Here is a 20,059-nt window from a genome sequence, read left to right as displayed (position 1 = left end):
GTAGGAGTTGTGCTCAGTTGCGGGGAGAGAGTTTGGGCACCCGACAGGCTTTCTGTGCCCGGCTCCTTCACCCTCTGAGACAGCACGTGCTGGTCTGGTACTCTGGGCCATCTGTGACACAACCCTAGCACCAGCTCCACGGTGCCAGCAAGGCAAGGCAGAAAGCTTCAGCTCAGGGGTTTCTTCAGGGACCAGGAGTGGGCAGTTTAAGGCCACTGTGTACATCCCCTATTTGCAGTACTTGATATGTTAGTTCTCTTTCTTCCTATTCTACCTTCTACTTTTCCTTGTTATGTAATTGGGTGTCCCCTACCTAAAGGCAGACGTTTTGCTCAGCACTTGCACTGAAGCCGGTCAGTGTTTGTTACACAGCTGAATAAAAGTGATCGCATTCTCGCTGGGAAGTACTACTCCACGTTCCATGGAGTAACTATGACGTAACTAGTTGTAAAAGCAGATACTGTCCAGATTTAATTCTACCTCTTCAAACGTGTACTCAAACAGCAAACCTGCACCGCTAGGCAGTCTCAGGTGCTTCTGGTGTTGTACTACCTCAGGCCTCACAACCATCCCGTGTGGTAGATCCGTCGACAGACTGTTTTACAAACGAATACTGAGGCAGAGAAATATGGGGGCTCTAGGAGGGCCTAGACTAGTAAGTAGTTGCAGCCAAAATGCGTGTGTGCTATTGCTCCCACTTTTGAGAAGGCGACTAAGACATAGGTTAATTTGTCCAAGGTGTCAATACATGTACAGTGAGACTTTTGAACCCAAGCAATGGTTCTCATCAGATGTCAGCAAACCACAGCCAGCCTGTTTTTGTAGATTAAGGAGACACAGCCACACCCTCTCGTTTGGTATCGCCTGTGGACGGTCTGGCGCTAGAATGGCAGCTAAGTAGTTTTAAGAGAGACCTTTGAGCCTGCAAAGCCTAAAATATTTTTTGTCCCTTAGAAAGTTTGCTGACCCCTGGTTTTCATCACTCAACACCATGATCTTTCTTTCAAGGTGTGCCTGAAAACACAGGGTGTGGTCAGGCTGCAATGGAAAACTTGGACATTTTCTACCCATCTGTCACAAAGTGTCCAGAGACAAAGGGGAACTAATTCCTTATCCACAGCAAACGGCGCAAGTCTTGATTTCCATCACAATCTGAAGGACAGTCAAGGAGGACAGAGACTTAAGATTGAGGAAACAATGAAAGATCAGAATCACCAAGAAACATTTCAGAATCACTCTTCTGCCTTAACTAGAATTAAAGCATTTGGGAGATGTTTTGTATAAAATCCATACATACCACACCGCTTCTGGATTCAGTTTTTAGAAAGTAACAACTGAGCTATAATTTTATCTTCTAAGTGTTAGTATTTATCCATTCATGTAAACAATATAATCTGTATAGTCTAGGCAATGACTGTCTGGACTAAAGGTCTGTGTAAAAAAAAAAGGGAGGGGGTAAGGAGGGGGGTAAGCAAGTCTAGTCCAGAATGGTTTGTTAGCCCTGCCCCTCTGCTTCAGAAGTTCAAGTGTTGGAAATGAAAATCCCAGCCTCCTCGTTGCAGTTGGTTCACTCTTCTGAAACAGTGGTACTCCCACGTTTGGAGCTAAGGAAATCAAAGACGGCAGCTTCTGGCCATCACTCCTTGAGGCAAAGAGGAATAGGAGCAGTGATTTCTATGCAACAAGATGAAAGCCAAAAAACTGTTTTATCCAATACCTGTAGGCAGAATGAAGCCATACTAAGTAAAACATTACCTTGCTGTGAGGGGCTTCCAAATTGCTTAAAATGCCTTAATAAAAATATAATGCTCACACCACTATTAATATGCACCCCCCTTATTTACTATGAGACCAGGTGCATCAAGAATGTTTATTTGCGTATTATTTAGTGATGGTTCGGTTAGTCAAACTACAACTCCAGAGTTATGATAAAGTTGCCTCCCATTACAGAAGTGTCAAATTAGCTTTAAGACAATTTTACTTTTCTTTAAATTTACAGCATTAAAAAAATACTCCAAATAAGTTTTGCTACAAATTTCTAATACTTGTGCAGGTAACTTAATCCTTTGTTACAAAATACCCAGAAAACTAAGAGCCACACACGATTTTCCTCCAGAAATAGCTTGGATTCATAAATATACCATTGTTGGCTGACACGCAAGGCCACCAGGCAACTAAATTTGGTACAAAAGGAAAACACATGAATTTTCATCTTGTGTAGATAAAATGAGGTATTAAAAATGTGTCCCCAGATAATTCCAAAGAACCGTTAGTTCATGAACATATTACAATTAGTTACAAGCCCTGGATTTCCGGATCATGGCACAGTAACAGCCTTTAATACCAACCTTTCCCTGATGAATGCGATTCAGTTTCAGTTGTTTCTCTATTTCTAGCCCGAGGATGGATCTGCACCCATTTACTTCTTTCAGGGATCTTACTGACTCTTCACTGGTCCATCTTCTGACTTTCCCATTAGTGTTTAAACCAGAAGCTACGAATCTTACCCGTAAGTACTTAGTACAGAGCTTTGCAGACACTAGATTCTCCAAAAACATGCAGCCATCTTCTGATCACACTTCCATTTCAACTTAGGCAGGCGCGCCACATTTTTAACATGTTTTAAGTGTTGTAATAATTTAAATTAAAAACAACAGCGAGACTGCTATTGCAATCAGTACACGATTCGGCCTTCCAAACTCTATTCTACATAAGAAAGCACAAAGGAGTTGTCTTGACACATTTTACTCCAACAGGAATACAGGGTATAAAGTAGTTCCAAGTGTTACCCACACACGTTACAAAACAGTCAAGTAGGTGCCCACTGAAAGAAATGATTGTGCTGGTGAAGTCATTCAATGCTGTTCTGCAGGATACTGAAGCTTCTGGGCTAACAATGTGCTGAAAACTGAAAATATATTTGAAGGATATTTGCTACCAAGTGAACCATCTTAATTTTAACTCATTCTTTCTATTCCATTTCAGATTTAATTTTAATAAAGTAATGCAAATCACTTAAAAGAAAAAATCTTTAATTTTAAATTCTGATCTATGCATAAAATTCATTTTTGTATCACGGTTAAATTTAGTACAAACTATAAAAGTGTTAACACTGAAGTTTCAACAGAAATCTATTAAGATCCCTTAGAAAAATTATGTAAAGAAACAACAGCAAGTCATTCACTGCTATGAGGTTAACACACAAGGAAAAAAAATTTCATACATTTTACTGAATTTATCAGCAAATAATTTTCGGCATAATACTTATCATAAAATTAAAAGTCTGAAAGTTGTACGTGGCTCCCTATCAATTACAATTTGCAGTGAAAATACTAAGCCAGATCTTTTTTATCTACCAGAACAACACTAGTTTAAAAAAACTATTGGTTGAAATTTGCAAACTTTAAAGGGATACCAGTTGTGAAGGAATAGGTATATAACTTAGCTTAAATTAAAGTGGAAGGTGGTAAAAACTAAATGCACAAGGAAAATATTAGGGGAAAAAGAAAACCTTCGAAGACATAGTTGCTACTCTAAAAAAATATTAGCTTATTCTTATATTAAAAACATTAAATGAATCAAAGCCAGACAGTACTGAATTTCTACACAGATCTCTTTGTACTTCAATGTTGTTTATTGAGTGAATGAGACACTACTGCCAGACATGCCAACGACACTTCACATTCAAGGGCTGGAAGCTGGAGAGCTTTCCAGATTGAGTCACTGCATAAGCCTTTTGGGAAAAAACTGAAAGTGACATCAAATATGACATTTTCATGCTTGTTTTTTGTCTTCAGCTTTTTTTTTTTCTTCCAATTTTTAGATCTACTGGTTTGTTGGGTAGAAGGCTTCTTTCTACCCTACAAAAAGACTCACATCCAATTAATAGAACACTAGGTGTATAGCAAATTGTTTTAGTACACATCTACACTGAATAACTGATCTTAAAGCTGTTTTGTCTTAAATTTCCTTAAGTCTAATGAGAAAAATTAATTTTCCTTCCCTTTCACCTTCACGTGGGTGGCTTATACCAATAGAAAAATACTCTTCAGTGCTGCTGTAGGGCTTACAGGGAACCTCTTCAGTGGTACCATAGAAATCCTTTCAAACCCCACTCTGAAACCCAGTGCTTCTCTTCCTGCTGTTGTGGCTTTGCAGAAGAATGGCCTACACAACACAACTCTACCGTTCTCTTTTGCTCAAAAACAAAACAAAGAAACCTAAACAAAAGGGTAAACGTTTATTTGGAGTTAGTTTTCTGGTGGTGATATTAAGGCCCTTCAAGCAGAGTTCAGGAGCTCCTGTATGGCTGCCTGCTGCTCGGGACTGAGCTGTGCTATGCACTCAGTCCACAATCCTCCAGAAGTCTAGGAAAAAACAATTTCATACATTTAGATTCAGTGAAATGGTCATTTAGAAGTATTTTACTAATCATCATTAGGTAGACTATAATAATGCCAAATACTTTCTGTCGATGTAGTTTGAGGAGTGCCATCATAAAAGCAAGAAATCTATGCATTTCTTTAAAGTTCATTTCACTCACACTGTTTTCTTCATCCAATCTAACCTGAAAAAGCTATATTAGGTAGAGGACACAGTCAAGTAAACAACACAAAGGAATAAGGAGCATAAATCACTTAAAAAACTTTGGTAGCTGACAGCTCATTTACTATTAAAATCTCATCTTTTTTTCTTCACAATGTAAAAAAAACCTTCTACAGGAATATGCGCTAAGCACCAAGTGGAAGGTTCGAAGTATCTCAAGTTTAAGACAAACATTTTAGTACTGATAAAAGATGAGAACATATAGACACAGTATACATTAAGTAATCTGAAGGTTGGAGACAAGAGAATATAAAAATGAAACTTCCTTTGCTCATTGGGTACCTATTTTTTTCCTTGTAGAACAGAAAACAAAACAAAACACCTCCCCAAGAAACTGTTTTATTTCCGCAAAACAGCTTACCTGTACTTGGCGGACTACATTAGCCAGACGTTTGGCACAAGGATCTTCATGTTTAATTGCCTCATGCATTTCTCCTTCTGCAATTATACTGAATATTTTGGGCAGATTGGTATTGTTGGGGCCAAGAACGATTGGGTGATTACTGACCAAAGAGAAGAAAGCCATTATAAATGAAAATTAAGGAAAAATTATGCAAGCACTCATATTTTCCTATATCCTTCCCCCAATATGGAATTCTGCTATAGGATCTTTATAAAATGATTATGCATTCATTAAAATCAAATTCAGTGGCAGGAAAACCAGCTAATTTTATTTATTAGCTCTTCAGTGTTTTCCCATGTAAATTAAGAAAAATACTTGGCTCATCTCAGGTTAGTTTCAAGGGCCAAACAATAACTAGGACGTTCTAAGTGCCTTATAAATAACTTGTGACTTATTAAAAAAAAAAACAAAACAACAGAGCTATTACTAAGAATAGCAGTTTCTTATATGGCAAAATGATTTCCAAATAAATGTGAAATTCAAAAGGATTTATGGGCATTTTAAGAGTAAGCCAGGGGGCGTCTGGGTGGCTCAGTCGGTTGAGTGTCCGACTTTGGCTCAGGTCATGATCTCGTGGTTTGTGAGTTCGAGCCCCATATTGGGCTCTGTGCTGACAGCTGGGAGCCTGGAGCCTGCTTCCGATTCTGTGTCTCCCTCTCTCTCTGCCCCTCCCCGACTCATTCTCTCTCCCTCTCTAATAAAAAAAGAAAACAAAACAACAACAACAAAAAAGAGTAAGTCAGGAAGTAAACGTCAGGCAAGTTTAATGGAAAGAAACATAACAGTGTATTTAACTGGGATTCCAGTCTTTGTCATTAAGAGAATTTCACAACAGTCCTTTCCAAGGGAGATGATCAAACAGCATGATGGAGAAGTGGTCACTTCAAAGGCAGTAGTAGATAAGGAGTGTGCAGTCTCCACCAGGGTTAGCACATCCCTTAATGACAGTTCTCAGTGGGAACACACAAATACACTTGTGTGAACCTGAACTTAAACAGATATGAAGGAATATGCTCACTGGCCTATTTCTACGAATTCCAGATGAGTGGTTGTAGCCCTTGGAGTTATTCATGAATAAAAGCAGTAATTAGTAGTGACAGAGCCTCGATCTGATTAACATTTAGGAGAACTTGGACTTAGAAAAACACACCACAGAACATGCCTTTGATTTGATAGCTTCTGTAGCCTCCAGGTTGTTGCAATTCTTAGATATACTCATGGACACAAAAGAGCATTAATAATGCCAGAGCCCAGGGCCAGATCTTGATTACCCAACTGGAATACTTTCCTTATACCACTGATTCTTGAATCCAAAAACCATGGTGCTAATGACATACTTTGATCTCATTATACTAACACATGATACATGTTAATTCTACTTCTGTAAAGCGGAGATTAAAAAAAGAATCTAAAGCCAAATAAATAAACAATAGATAAATGGGGTGACATTTTGGTGACATAAACGGGCAACAACATTAAAAGGGAAACTTTTTTTTTTAAGTAGACTCCAATGCCAAGTGTGCAGCCCAGTGTAGCTCAAACTCATGACCCTGAGAAGGGACCCAAGCTGAGAGCAAGAGTCAGATGCCTGGGGCACCTGGCCAGCTCAGTCAGTTGAGCATCTGACTTTGGCTCGGGTCATAACCTCATGGTTCGTGAATTCGAGCTCCATATCGGGCTTTGTGCTGACAGCACGGAGCCTGCTTTGTATTCTCTTTGCCCCTCCCCTGCTTGCATGTGCACGCACTCTCTCTCACAAACAAACAAACAAACAAACAAACAAACATTAAAATTTTGAGAAAGAATGACAGAGCGTGAATGGGGGAGGGAAGACAGAAGGAGACACAGCATCCAAAGCAGGCTCCAGGCTCTGAGCTGTCAGCACAGAACTGACACGGGGCTCGAGCTCCCGAACTTTGAGATCATGACCTAAGTGGAAGTTGAACACTTAATCAACTGAGCCATCCAGGCACCGCTATGAACGGTTAAAAAAAAAAAAGAGATGTTTAACCCGAGCCACGCAGACACCCTTGAAAGAGAATCTTCTTAAAACATTATGTTCTATAATGCCTCATCTGTTGAATTCCATAAAGAACAAGTCAAACTAGATCTAACTGTAAGGCAGCGTTAACTGTGATATGGTTTTAAAGACAACATTATTAGAAACCTATACATCTGAGGGGCTGTGCACAGGAAATACTGTTTAGAGAGGAAGAAAGTGAGGTCTATTTGTCCTTTTTCTTACCTTTCGATCAAGTCACACAGATAATTGAAAGTCTGAACAGCTTCTTCTTTATCCTCATGTAGTGGAAGCCAAGACAACCAGTGAGGCAGGACTTCTTCCACGTTCACACAGTCAGGCTTGAACTTCATAATCTTCCCCACTGCTGAGATGCAGTTCTCTGTGGCATTGACGTTTTCTTTGGTCTTAGAATCAGCAGACTGAATAACTCTTACCAGCAGTGGAAGTGCTTCTAAAATAAGCAATTGCAAAAAGGTCAGTTTTTTAAAACCTCACATTTTCATGCAAAGCCAGTATTTTTTATATAAATATTTCTTTTTATCTTCGGTCCAGTTATCGATTGTAGTGAAGAATTATTGAAGTGTCCAGCCCGTTTTGTTTTCTTGGCTGCAGAGCCAGACCTAAGAAGGAAAGGAGGATTGCCCCGGCATGGGCCGGAGCATCAGTGCTCCACTAACTGGGAGCCCAAGAGGTCAGCAGACTCAACATTCAATTCCCGATCATCTCCGGGTACTTCAAGTTTTTAAAAGCCTCCAGCTGTATTCCTGCGCTGGCTTTACAGGGACCACCGTATGTTTTAAAAGTCCTATGCCGCAGCTGGGGTGTACCTCCCAAGCCCAAAATGAACTCTACTCTGGAGGATGGGGGTGGGGAGGCTCTGATTCCACTCAGATTTCATTTCCATATCTCTGAGAATAAAGACGGTCAATTTGTATATGTTATAGGTGAGACGTTTGAAAAAGGGAAGAAGAACACAGCAGAAATAGCTATATAATGTTTGGGGATGTGGAAAAGAGAACGAGAGAGCGATAAAAGGGATGCCTGGGACCGAGCAGAAGAAAGTACCTGTACAGAAAGGCCGGTAGTTCTCTCCACCGTACTGTGCCATGACACCCAGGCCATACGCAGCTGCTTGCCTCACTTCGGGGCTGCTGTCGCACACATATTGGAGCATCGGCCTTAAAAAATATTCTGCGTATTTAAAAGAGGCTGGACTACAGTGTTCTATGACATCATCAAAGATGCACAATCCCCATTGTCTGTCTGGCCATGGTCTATGTGGACACTATAAAAGAGATAATCTTTTAAGCTCTGAATACTGGAGTACACGAAGAACGTTAAAAAAAATTCACTATAGGCTATCATGTAAGTGATAAGCTTACATGGATATTCCAGATACAGGCAACGAAAAACACAGTAATAATCACTTCTTGTGAATCCTCAAATTACAACACAGACTTAAGGAAGTACAGGTTTAAAAGACTTTGTATGATTTTTTTTATAAAATCCCACAATTTGATATCAGCATATACCGGAAGAACCAACAGCAGCAACAACGTAGGTACATTTAATTCACAAAAAAGACAATGATAATGCTGTATTTAAAGAACAACAAAAGTTATGACGATGTTAACTTTATATATCCACTCAACAGGCTAAGTCCTATGTGCCTAAGTTTTTAAAAAAACGTGCTGCACTACTAAATACAAGATTAAAAGCCAAAGTGAGACAAATTTCTATTGATTGCTTTTCATGTGTATTTTAAAGACTGAATACATAAGGCCATCATCCAGAATCTGTGATTGCTGGCTGTATGAAACAAGGATTTTAAGGGAGTCCTCTAGGGTCCACTGAAAAAAACTAATTATGTTGATAACTGAGCAGGGCACGGATAACCTGAAATAATGAAAAGTCATTTGTATGTCTTTGGAATGCATTCTGATTTAACTGAACTATGGAAAACCTAATTAGCAAACTTTTAGCATGTATCAAATGAGAAAATATCAAGGGCAATGCAATAAACCTGATAAAATCATGGAAACTCTTTAGGATTTCTAAGGTCCATTTTAACCTAGAAGTGTGTTTTCAAGTGCTGCACTGAAACAATCCCAGGTCAACTATCTAAAATAACGGTCAAAGAGAGGTAACACTTACAATTAGGTTGACAATTAACGGGAGCAGCTGTTCAAACCATGGTAACACCTTTTCCTTGTAGCTACTGAATATTGAGTGTAAAATGTCTGACACTTTGGTCAGAATATAAACATCGTTATCATCCTAAAAACAAAAACACACACAACACCCATACGTATCAAAAGGCATCTCCACTACTACTGCTAACAGTAACATTCATTTACAAAAATCTAGGAAATGCAGAAATTAAACTACTCATCACTGTAAGGGCACCTCTACGGCTGGGTGTCACGCCTCCCACCTGCCGACAGAAAGAGAAGTGCGGCCAGTACTGCACTTCCTCCAAAGACTTTCCTTGGAACATACTTACATTTCAAATTCTGAAACAGAAGTGTTTTTACTTCAGTAGTATTTTTTGCTTTCTGCAAGAATGTTTCTAATTTTGGAGCAGATGGGTGGAGAGATGTGGGGTCAGTTAACTGACAACACCTCATCCCTGGGAGCAATTTGTGTGTGTCAGCATGGGAGCACCCTGCACAGAAAGGGATGAACCATCCCACACAGAAAGGGGATGAGCCGTGTGCGGGAGCACCCCACACAGAAAAGGGACGAGCCACGCGTGGGAGCACCCCGCACAGAAAGGGGATGAGCTGCGCACAGGAGCACCCGCACAGAAAGGGGATGACCCAAGCACGGGAGCACTGGTCCACCAGGATGGCTACGTGCCACATCCTGGAACCTAAATATGCAGCTGAAATACATCTGATGGCATCAAATGGTTTGATGAGGAGAGAACTGAACAAAGCAACATAGAAGACTTATTTCAACCACTGCATGTGTATTATTTATAAGGAAATTCTCACTATCCTGTGATCTGGTAGAAAGACAGCTGTTGTTACAAAAAGATCTAGCCTTAAGCCCTAGACTCGCGGCAGTGTGTGGCTTTAGACAGTCATTTAACACCTGACTTTGAGTCCACTAATCTTTAAAACAATGAATACGCCAGCCAATAAAAATTTGCTGAGAGGCATATATAAAAGAAACACTAGGTGAACTCAGAAGTGCTGTCATGTGAGAGGTATTGCAGCAAAAACACTCACACAGCATCCAAAACACAAATCAGCTAACTGCAATTACTTATTCTCTAGATTAGTAAATGAAATACATGTCAGATTCTTCTGCTAAAAATTACCGATAATTACATCAGAATGACAAGTCAGAAATGAATTAGAAACTTAAGCATTTAAAAATGTTCCAGATGCAAATGATCATATAAATTAAGTTCTGAAGGGAATAATTTACCTCATCTTGTAGTGACTCTTCCACCTGTTCATCATAGTCTTCATCTTGTCTTTTAACTAAAACACACCCAAATAAATGTCTTTTTAAACGGTCGCCAAAACGGTCAAGGATTACATTCAGAAATAAAAGTGTGGAGAACTTACCTTGCCGCAATTCTTGATTTTTAAAATGTTCTTCGAGTTTAGCTTTCAATATGCCTCCCAATTCTTCAAAATGTTCATTATTAAGGCATCCATCTCCCATTACTTCAATGCACTAATGATGAAATTGAGGAAAGAAAGCAACCCATGAGATTTAAGTGTTTTAAGAGTCAAAAGTTAAGTTCTGTTAAGAATAACACGGAAACATGAGAAAAATTAACATAACTCAGTACGGTCGAAGACTAACGATTAAATGAGTAGATTACACTTGCTTGGTGTATGTTCGTATGACAGTACTTCAAGGAAAATAATTTAAAAAATATTTTTATTTTGAACATGTCCTGAGCAGATCTTAAATGCCAGGCATTACTGCTAGGAGCTGACATCTCAAAGATGGAGCAGACTATCCAGCTTCTGAGGAGCTCAATTACCACACACACGGTCTACACAAACACAGTGGGGAGAAAGGACAAGGGGGTGCTGGGAGGGCACTACAGGCCGAGGAAATCACATGCACAAAGGCCCAGGGGGGCCTCCTTTGTTAAAATAGAAGAAATGTGAACTGTAAGAGTGTAAATGGGGACAAATGAAAGGTAATGAAGAACTTTTAAACCAAACTGTGGAGCAGACCATGGAGCCGTGAACAATGGGGGTGACCAGGAATATTGGGAAGAGGAGTGCAAGTATTGAGCAAGTTCATGCCTGAGAAAAGGAGAATGAACTGGGAGGGAAAGAAAGGAGAGAGACATCGGGAGCAGACCAAAGGAGGCGATCTCAGCACAGAGAAGACATAAGGGAAAATGAAGAGCAGAGGCATCTAGGAGAGAATAGGACAGAAAGTAGGAGTGAGCTGGAGATGAGCCAAGATTCTGCAGTTGGATTATTAGGTAAATGACGGTGGCAACTTATCAAGACTGGACTAAAACGTTAAAATAAGAAAGAAACATTTTCAGTAAATAAAAAAAAATCACTTGTTATAAGATCGAATTTTATTTATTTTTAGCAAGACTAATATATGAACATACAACCTTATACATACTTTTAAAAGAATATTTACCTTTGCAAAAGAATGCATTATTTCTGAGAGGACATCTGAGTCTGGTTCTGTGCCAATGGCCTTGATTAGAGCATCACACATAAAATGCCACATCTGTGTGAGATACTCAGGACCACGAACTCTCGCACATTCCAGGAGAAGAGGCATGGATTCTGCTGCCGCCACTCGAACACGTTTTATTGTTAAGGAAACGTAATCAATACTTTCAGACACACTTAGTGTAATTCCTCCCCTTGAAAGATTGTTCTCTCATTCTGCTTACGTAAATGTTCAAGTGTTCACCGAGTGCCAGTCATATGGCCAGATTATCTGAGACTGCTATCCAGGAGCTTGTGTTAAATATATCGTGTGTATAAAAACAGATATCTCCCTGGCCATATGACTTATCCCTGTCTTTTCTGTCACCTACAATACAGCAGTGAGTTTCAAATGTGACCTGCAAACACAGAAATGATTGTAAAAGGTTCTGGGACCCTTAGAGCATATCTTAGTATGTTCTCATCCCCAAACTTATGCAATATATATTTCTAATGGGAAGCCTGGTGGGAGGGTGGCACTCAGTTGGTAAGTGTCTGACTCTTGGTTTTGGCTCAGGTCATGATCTCACAGTTTTGAGTGTGAGCCCCATGTCAGGCTCCACACTGACAGCGTGGAGCCTGCTTGGCATTTTCTCTCTCCCTCTTCCTATACCCGCCCCCCCCTCTGCCCCCACCGCTCATTCTCTCAAAATAAACAAACTTTAAAAAAGAAAATTAGGGGCGCCTGGGTGGCGCAGTCGGTTAAGCGTCCGACTTCAGCCAGGTCACGATCTCGCGGTCCGTGAGTTCGAGCCCCGCGTCAGGCTCTGGGCTGATGGCTCAGAGCCTGGAGCCTGTTTCGGATTCTGTGTCTCCCTCTCTCTCTGCCCCTCCCCCGTTCATGCTCAGTCTCTCTCTGTCCCAAAAATAAATAAATGTTGAAAAAAAAAATTTTTTTTAAATAAAAAAGAAAATTAAAAAAAATGTTACTAATAAATGCAACCAAAGCTATATTTCTCCTGGGAACACCAATTAAGTACTCCTGTCAGAGCCTTTTCAGTTTCAATGAAGACCAAGCTGCCCCTCCCTATCTAGCATCAGTTGTGACAACAGGTCGTGAGACTTCCCTTTGTCCTCTCTCATCATGGTAAGTTTCTCTTGGGCAAAAGCCATCTTCTGTAAAGGATACCACTACAGGATACTGCATGAGGAACTAAAACAAAGGGGCTCTGGAGTCAGGAAGATCTGAGTTTGGGTCTGGCCTCAACCACTCTGTTGGGCTGTCCCTTTTTTTTAAACCCATCTACGAAATTGTGTGTGTGTGTTAAGGCCTAAAAATGTTTCCATGTATTAATTACGACAATCATGTTAGGAAGGAAAACATTTAACATGCAGATTTATCAAGAAAGGTTTCTCCAAGGTGATACCCACATTTGAAATGTAGGACTAGGCCACAGAAAGTTATCAGCGGGTCTCTTAACCTATTAAGAAAACTCTTAGTTTCGGGGCACCCGGGTTGCTCAGTCGGTTAAGTGTCCGACTTTGGCTCAGGTCATGATCTCACCGTTCGTGAGTTCGAGCCCTGTGTTGGGCCTGTGCTGACAGCTCAGAGCCTAGAGCCTGCTTCAGATTCTGTGCTTCCCTCTCTCTCTGCCCCTCCCCCTCTTGTGCTCTGTCTCTCAAAAAAGGAACATTGAAAAAAAAATTATAAAAAAGTCTTAGCTTAACACCACCAACAGATATTTGAGAAAAGTTCTTATATACAACTACAAACATTTGCTAAAAATATCAATCCTTAAAATCTTTCCAGTGGTTCACAGAAAAAGCTGTCAACTAGAAAATAGGTAACATTTTCTTCTTGTTTTTGGCACAAACAAAAACCATGACACTAAAGCACCTGCAAAAAATGTAGTTTACAATCTTCAATTACAGTTAGTGCAAACAATCATAGTGAAGCACACATCAGTTAACACAAAGTCAAACACTCAACCTACAATTTAACTAATTCTAGAAATGTTTTGCATTCAAAAATTATAGGATATCATCATGGAAATAAAATTTCAGTAGAGGGACCATCAGTTTGACAACTTGTTCAGTGTATTCCACAAAGCCTTCCTTTAACTCTTTAGCATAGCAAACCTGAAACCAAAGTATCAGAAATCAAGATCCATGTTAGTTTTTAGGTACTAACATTTATTAAATAGCAGAATCGTAAGGACCACAGAATGCTGTACCCTGACTGGAAGTACACTTAGAGCTGCATGCAGGACTGTGAAAAGTATCTGGGAAATACGAATATAAATGTAGAAAAAGCTGTACAAAGGGAAAGGGCCTTGGCGTGACTGCAGTATATGCTGTCATTCAAAGACCGGAACACCCCACGTTTTTAGTGCTGTGTGTGGGAGAATGGTGCAAAAGTTTCAGCACTCTGAGGTACTTCAAACAAAATATATCATTGAAGAAAAATACTTTAAAAAGATATAAAAACCCGAACACTTAATTGCAGCGTATCACTCTGTAAATCCGCAAATAGGCTTATGTTATTTTGTAATAAAAAAATCATTTCATCAGTGAAACAGAAAAATAATGCTGCTTTAAAAATAATTGTTTCTCGGGGTGCTTGAGTGGCTCAGTCAGTTAAGTAGCTGACTCTTGGTTTTGGCTCAGGTCACCATCTCATGGTTCATGGGACTGAGTGAGCCCTGTGTCATGCTGTCAGCATGGAGCCTGCTTGGGATTCTCTCTCTCTGTTCTTCCCCTGCTCGCGTGCTCTCTCTCAAACTAAACAAACTTAAAAAAAAAAAAAAGTTTCTTTACTTTCTTCCACATTAAAAGATTTGATAATTTTGTTTAGAGACGTTACATTTACATTTACTCTCTAGTTGAAAGATACCACAAAAATCCAAAGTGTCTATGAATTATATTATAGGCATAAATGTTTACAATATATAGTAAGTACTGATGTTAAAAATAAGTTCAAGAAATATAAGTTTAAATGAACTGGTAAATACAACAATGCTTTATTAATGGAAGATAAAATTTAAGTTATTAACTTTTATTTGGGCTTACTCATCTGCTAAGTTTGTAATATACCATAATTTCTTAATTCTACCTTTAAGAAAAACAGATTATTGTCCCTGTCTGTAACACATGCTCATAAAGGGGAAGGGGAGGGAAAAAACCAAACAAAAAAACAACCTCAAAGAGAACTTGCACACAAGACCTCATAACACTGCAAGAGGTAATTACTGTCAACATTTTGATGTCCCTACCATGTTTATATTTTTTATATGACTGACATCATACCAGTTATATTTTCAGTAGCATGAGCACATTTCTGTTCATTCATTCATTCATTCAAAAAATATTCCTTGGGGGCGCCTGGGTGGCGCAGTCGGTTAAGCGTCCGACTTCAGCCAGGTCACGATCTCGCGGTCCATGAGTTCAAGCCCCACGTCAGGCTCTGGGCTGATGGCTCAGAGCCTGGAGCCTGTTTCCGATTCTGTGTCTCCCTCTCTCTCTGCCCCTCCCCCGTTCATGCTCTGTCTCTCTCTGTCCCAAAAATAAATAAACGTTGAAAAAAAAAATATTCCTTGGTCATCTTATCTACTATACACTAAGCACAGAATAGACAAAAATCCTTGCCCCAACATAGCTTTGTATCAGCTGGGTACAATAATTATTATCTTCCTGATAACAGGCATTCAGGCTTTTCATTTTTGTTGTTGTTATTAGAAACAGCAGTGATCATGAAGTTTACCTACGTGATTTCTTTATCCAGAAGTGGAAATGTTGGGTCAAAATGTCTCTACATTTTATTTTTTAAAGAATATATTCCTGCTCTTCAAATAATTTCTTTAACATCTATGGGAGGCACTCCTCTGAAATGTGTGTGTGAATGTGTTCTAAGAACTCATCAACTGAAGTCTGATAAACACTATACGCACTCACCAGCATCTGACAAGCAGTGGACTTTTCTTCCAGTCCTGCAGTTTTAATACCAAAACTTTGCTGATCTCCAAGGTTCACAAACTCCCAACCGTCATCATCACTCATGTTTTCCATGTCTTGGGCTATTAACAAGGAAGAAAACAAATTCACGTTAAAAATAATCACAGGAAGGAATTTTACAACTGTTATGTCTTCATGAAGACACCTACTATCTAAAAGGGCTACTTCAGGCTTAATTGAAGCGGTCTTCATTAAAGGCCCCATAACCACTGGAAGGTACTGCTGAAATTCTTTTCCAAGAATTTTGCACATTCTGGCCCATGCTGAGATCATGTAAGAGATCTGGGGAAAAAAATTAAAATTGATTTCAAAACAATGGTAAATAGACAATCACAAAGAAGCCATTTCCCTATTTCATACAAACAATGTTTTATTTCACATTCATAGCCCTTCAAGCAGAAAGTACATTTCCTAGGGTCATATACTTAAAACATCCAGAAATAAAATCACTGTGAACCTTTACCCTGGGATAGAGAGAGCAGGTGAGGGAAAAGAGGAAGACCAGGACTGTGTCTTATTTTTTTCTTACTTTCAAGAAGCAATATATAATTTTCTCTAATAGCATCTGAGTCACATATATAAAATCTACTTAACCATTTTAACTCCTAGGCCCTACATTTTTTGAAGACAAGAACATATTTTATCTGACTGTATCTTTACTGCCTAGCATTCCATTCATTAAACATGTATTAACACCCGAGAAAACATCCCTTTCTCCTAGCTATTTCAATTTTCTGTGTAAGTGGCTGGGTGTTTTTAAGACACCTCTTCTACTACTGTGTTTACATAGTCTGAATCACCTGCAAACCACCAACAGAGGATCTAGTTCTAATTCATCATCCCTGTAACCCAGAAAGTGAGTTGATTTTTACTAATATATCTCACGTGCATATACACACATATTCTCCACACCTACTCTAAAACAAACAAAAAAACCACACACACACACAAAAGAAAAAACAATCTAAGTTCATAGGAAATAATGATAGCATGGCCGTGTAAAGTCCAAATGTAACCCAGCAATTATTTATGGAGTTGCTGTTATTCATTAGGCATTGTGAATACTATTAGGACCATGACACACACTTACAATTTACAACACTGTGTCGTAAGGATCCACTATCAAGACTTATACTGGCCTTGAAATATGAGCTGGGATTAGTCAGGCTGCATGGGGCAGGGGTGACATGAATGTGTGCTCATGGGCAGAAAGAAAAAAGCAGAGCAGGTTTGTGGGAAGTCACGTGGCAATGACAGGGCCGAGAGACGTCCAAATGGAGATGTCTAGTAAGCGGGGGGATCAGTGAACCCTGAATTGAGAGAAAGATCTGGCAGTTACAGCACATGGAGGAAAACTGAAGCCATGGTGCGGATGACACTGCTCAGGAGGGAGGAGGGCCTAAGACAGAACCCTAAGAGCATAAAAATACCCAAAAACCCAAAAGCCAAAAGCCAGAGTCAGGGGAGAGGGCAGCCAGAGCAGACGGAGAAAAAGATGGCATGAGAAGTAGAAGGAAAGCCAGTGAAGAACATCTCTGCAACCAGGGATTATCTCAAGAAAACTATCACTCAATTTCTTTTTTTGAGTACATTTAACTTTATACTAGATGTACATCTAGGCGAACATGTGAAAGCTGCTTTACCTGGGGATCATCATCTTCCATATCGCTAAAGTCCGTCTGGGTCTTCAACAAGAGCTGCATCACATCTGATGCATCTTGCATGAACTGGAAGAAAATATTTGGGAGAATCAACACCGGTGTTTCTCGTGGCTATCAGAACAGAGAGGTGCTCACTGCTACCCAATTTTGGTTCTTGTATAATAACACAACTTTCCAAAAGAAAATCCATTACATTTCCCACATGGGTCATAACCCCTTAGACAAAAGTATCACACTGAAAAATTTTCATCTATGTTGCGCACACCTAGTGCTCTTTCTAGAAAAATAGATTCTCCAGTGAAGGTCAGAGTGAACTGCGGTATAAAGGAATTTTTTTTTTTTCCAATATATGAAATTTATTGTCAAATTGGTTTCCATACAACACCCAGTGCTCATCCCAAAAGGTGCCCTCCTCAATACCCATCACCCACCCTCCCCTCCCTCCCACCCCCCATCAACCCTCAGTTTGTTCTCAGTTTTTAAGTCTCTTATGCTTTGGCTCTCTCCCACTCTAACCTCTTTTTTTTTTTTTTCCCTTCCCCTCCTCCATGGGTTTCTGTTAAGTTTCTCAGGATCCACATAAGAGTGAAAACATATGGTATCTGTCTTTCTCTGTATGGCTTATTTCACTTAGCATCACACTCTCCAGTTCCATCCACGTTGCTACAAAGGGCCATATTTCGTTCTTTCTCATTGCCATGTAGTACTCCATTGTGTATATAAACCACAATTTAAGGAATTTCTAATGATATCAAGTTTTGGTCTATAGTTTATGTATTTCCAGCAGTAAAAAGATAATCCAAATCCAGAAAGAAAACTTTGGATTGCTCCCTAGAAGTATAGGATTTTCAGGTAACTCTGTGTAGTTCTGTCAATCCCCACTGTATAAACAGGCAGTGTTTCAGAGACAGTCTGAAAATCAGACAGAGTAGGAACATGAAAATGTTGTATTGATTAGGTTCTCAGTATCTCACAGAAAATAATTTCTAAGGTAAAGTTAACACTGGTGCTGGTTTTGGAGGAGACCAACTGGAGAGGTTCTACTGTTGATAGTTCTGAGAATTAGAGTGCGAGAGGTCAATGACAGGGGGGACTTCATTTGGATCAGCTTTGACACTCTGATATGCTGGCTGGAAGACAAATACATCTGCCAATGGTCCTTGCTAATTATTTTCTGCAGAGCTATATGTATAGAGATTTCTCTTAGGATACCTGATGGTTTTTGGATTAACAAGAAGGCAAACGGAATGTTACCAAGTACGTGTTTAAATGAGTGAAGCTAAACATATGGATCTTGAACTCCACACGCCTCCCAGTAGACTGTACGTGTGGTAGGAAGAGGAGGAGATTTCAAGAGCATAAATGAATTAAGAAAAAAACCTTAATATTAATGCTGAAAAAATGAATTTCTATATAAAGCTAGAATTACAGGAGAGTAAGATAATGGAAAAAAAACAAGCATCTGGAAAACCATTTAGCAGAAGGAAAAGGCCTCTAAGTACCTCCCTCAATGCCTCCACAGCCAAACTACAGACAGTAAATTCAGCCTTCTACAAATCACTTACTTTTTCCTTCCCAACGGCTAGACCAATGAGGCTGATGCACTCAATAGTTTTTCCTCTGAGAAGTCGGAGTTCCTTCTGAACTGCGTTCTCGACGATGTGCTTTAGTGATGGCATAAATAAGTCATAGTAGGGGACAAATTTTTCCTCTGCGGTATCTGCAACTGATGCGATAGATGTCACAACTTGTTCCAGAACTAACTTGGTGCCTTTCTGAATCAACTAGGAGAAGGAAGACACACAAAATAAATCATGCAAACGAGAAACTGGAAGAAATACCTGCTCCGAGTTCTCACAGGCTTCTCTGAGACAGCCAGCGGAGACCACCCTCCAGCAGCCCGAGTGGAGACCGTAGGTTCCGGAGCAAATTAAAGAATCCCTGCGGAACTACTGATGTGGGATCTCCTCTCTCTTCTGTTAATGGAATGCTCCTTACTCAGGTCTGCCTTAACTCCAAGCAACCAATTCTCAAGCACAAATCTGATTCCTTTTCCAATTTTTGTATCCCAGCTTGACACCCGTATTTCTCGGTCCTTTTACCTCACTGACTCCCACTACTTACCGTACACTCTGCGCCGTCCTACATGCATGAGAGAATCCCCTTCATGGTCCATTCCTTTATCTTCTCATGTGACTCTCCCCAGAAGGTAGCACTAATGACCCCATCAGAGCCAGAGCTTTTTAGCCAACTATTTCACTGTCTTGGTGAAACACATGAGCTCCCCTTTCTCCTGCATTCAAGACCTACAGGTTCTCTGACCTGGCTAGTAACAAACACTGGGTACTTGCAGCTGTCCAGCTTGTACCTGGCTCATGCTGTCACCTGGTAACATTTTCTAACCCTTGAGGATTCATAGGAGTACCTGACCCAGGGACTATTCCAGATTTGTTTCATTTCCCCCCAATCAACTCCAGCCACTCTGAGCAGAGTTCTTCCCCCTGCACGACCACTTCCACTGCCCCGTAAGAGGGTAACTTACTCCCTTCTTCTGCATCCGCTCCACATTTCAGGTCTTGACTGCTTCTGATCTCCGAGGAACATTGTTCCTCATCAGCTACCTTCTCTTTGCACAACTTTTGCTCACATACTTTAACTTCTTCCCCAGGCCGTCTTAACAATTCCTTCTTTTAGTCTTTAAAAAATC

The 20,059-nt window shown here is 40.0% G+C and overlaps 1 protein-coding gene across 2 annotated transcripts in view; it reads right to left on the bottom strand.

Moving 5' to 3' along the window:
• Window positions 1-1,856: 1,856 nt before the first annotated feature.
• IPO5 (importin 5) overlaps window positions 1,857-20,059 on the bottom strand; it is a 60,037-nt gene continuing 41,834 nt past the window's right edge. For both annotated transcript variants that reach the window (XM_043581946.1, XM_043581956.1), the window contains 13 exons: window positions 18,918-19,136; window positions 17,335-17,418; window positions 15,841-15,973; window positions 15,632-15,753; window positions 13,723-13,819; window positions 11,664-11,836; window positions 10,610-10,721; window positions 10,467-10,522; window positions 9,186-9,308; window positions 8,097-8,316; window positions 7,254-7,482; window positions 4,967-5,108; window positions 1,857-4,367 (listed from right to left, as the gene is read on the bottom strand). In XM_043581946.1, the coding sequence (XP_043437881.1) occupies window positions 4,281-4,367; window positions 4,967-5,108; window positions 7,254-7,482; window positions 8,097-8,316; window positions 9,186-9,308; window positions 10,467-10,522; window positions 10,610-10,721; window positions 11,664-11,836; window positions 13,723-13,819; window positions 15,632-15,753; window positions 15,841-15,973; window positions 17,335-17,418; window positions 18,918-19,136 (1,797 nt within the window). In that variant the 3' untranslated portion in view covers window positions 1,857-4,280. The remainder of the gene's footprint in view (window positions 4,368-4,966; window positions 5,109-7,253; window positions 7,483-8,096; window positions 8,317-9,185; window positions 9,309-10,466; window positions 10,523-10,609; window positions 10,722-11,663; window positions 11,837-13,722; window positions 13,820-15,631; window positions 15,754-15,840; window positions 15,974-17,334; window positions 17,419-18,917; window positions 19,137-20,059) is intronic.

This window comes from Prionailurus bengalensis, chromosome A1, assembly GCF_016509475.1.
Source record: "Prionailurus bengalensis isolate Pbe53 chromosome A1, Fcat_Pben_1.1_paternal_pri, whole genome shotgun sequence".
NCBI lineage: Eukaryota > Metazoa > Chordata > Mammalia > Carnivora > Felidae > Prionailurus > Prionailurus bengalensis.
Note: the sequence above shows the minus strand (reverse complement) of the source record. Positions and strands in the feature narration are given on the sequence as shown.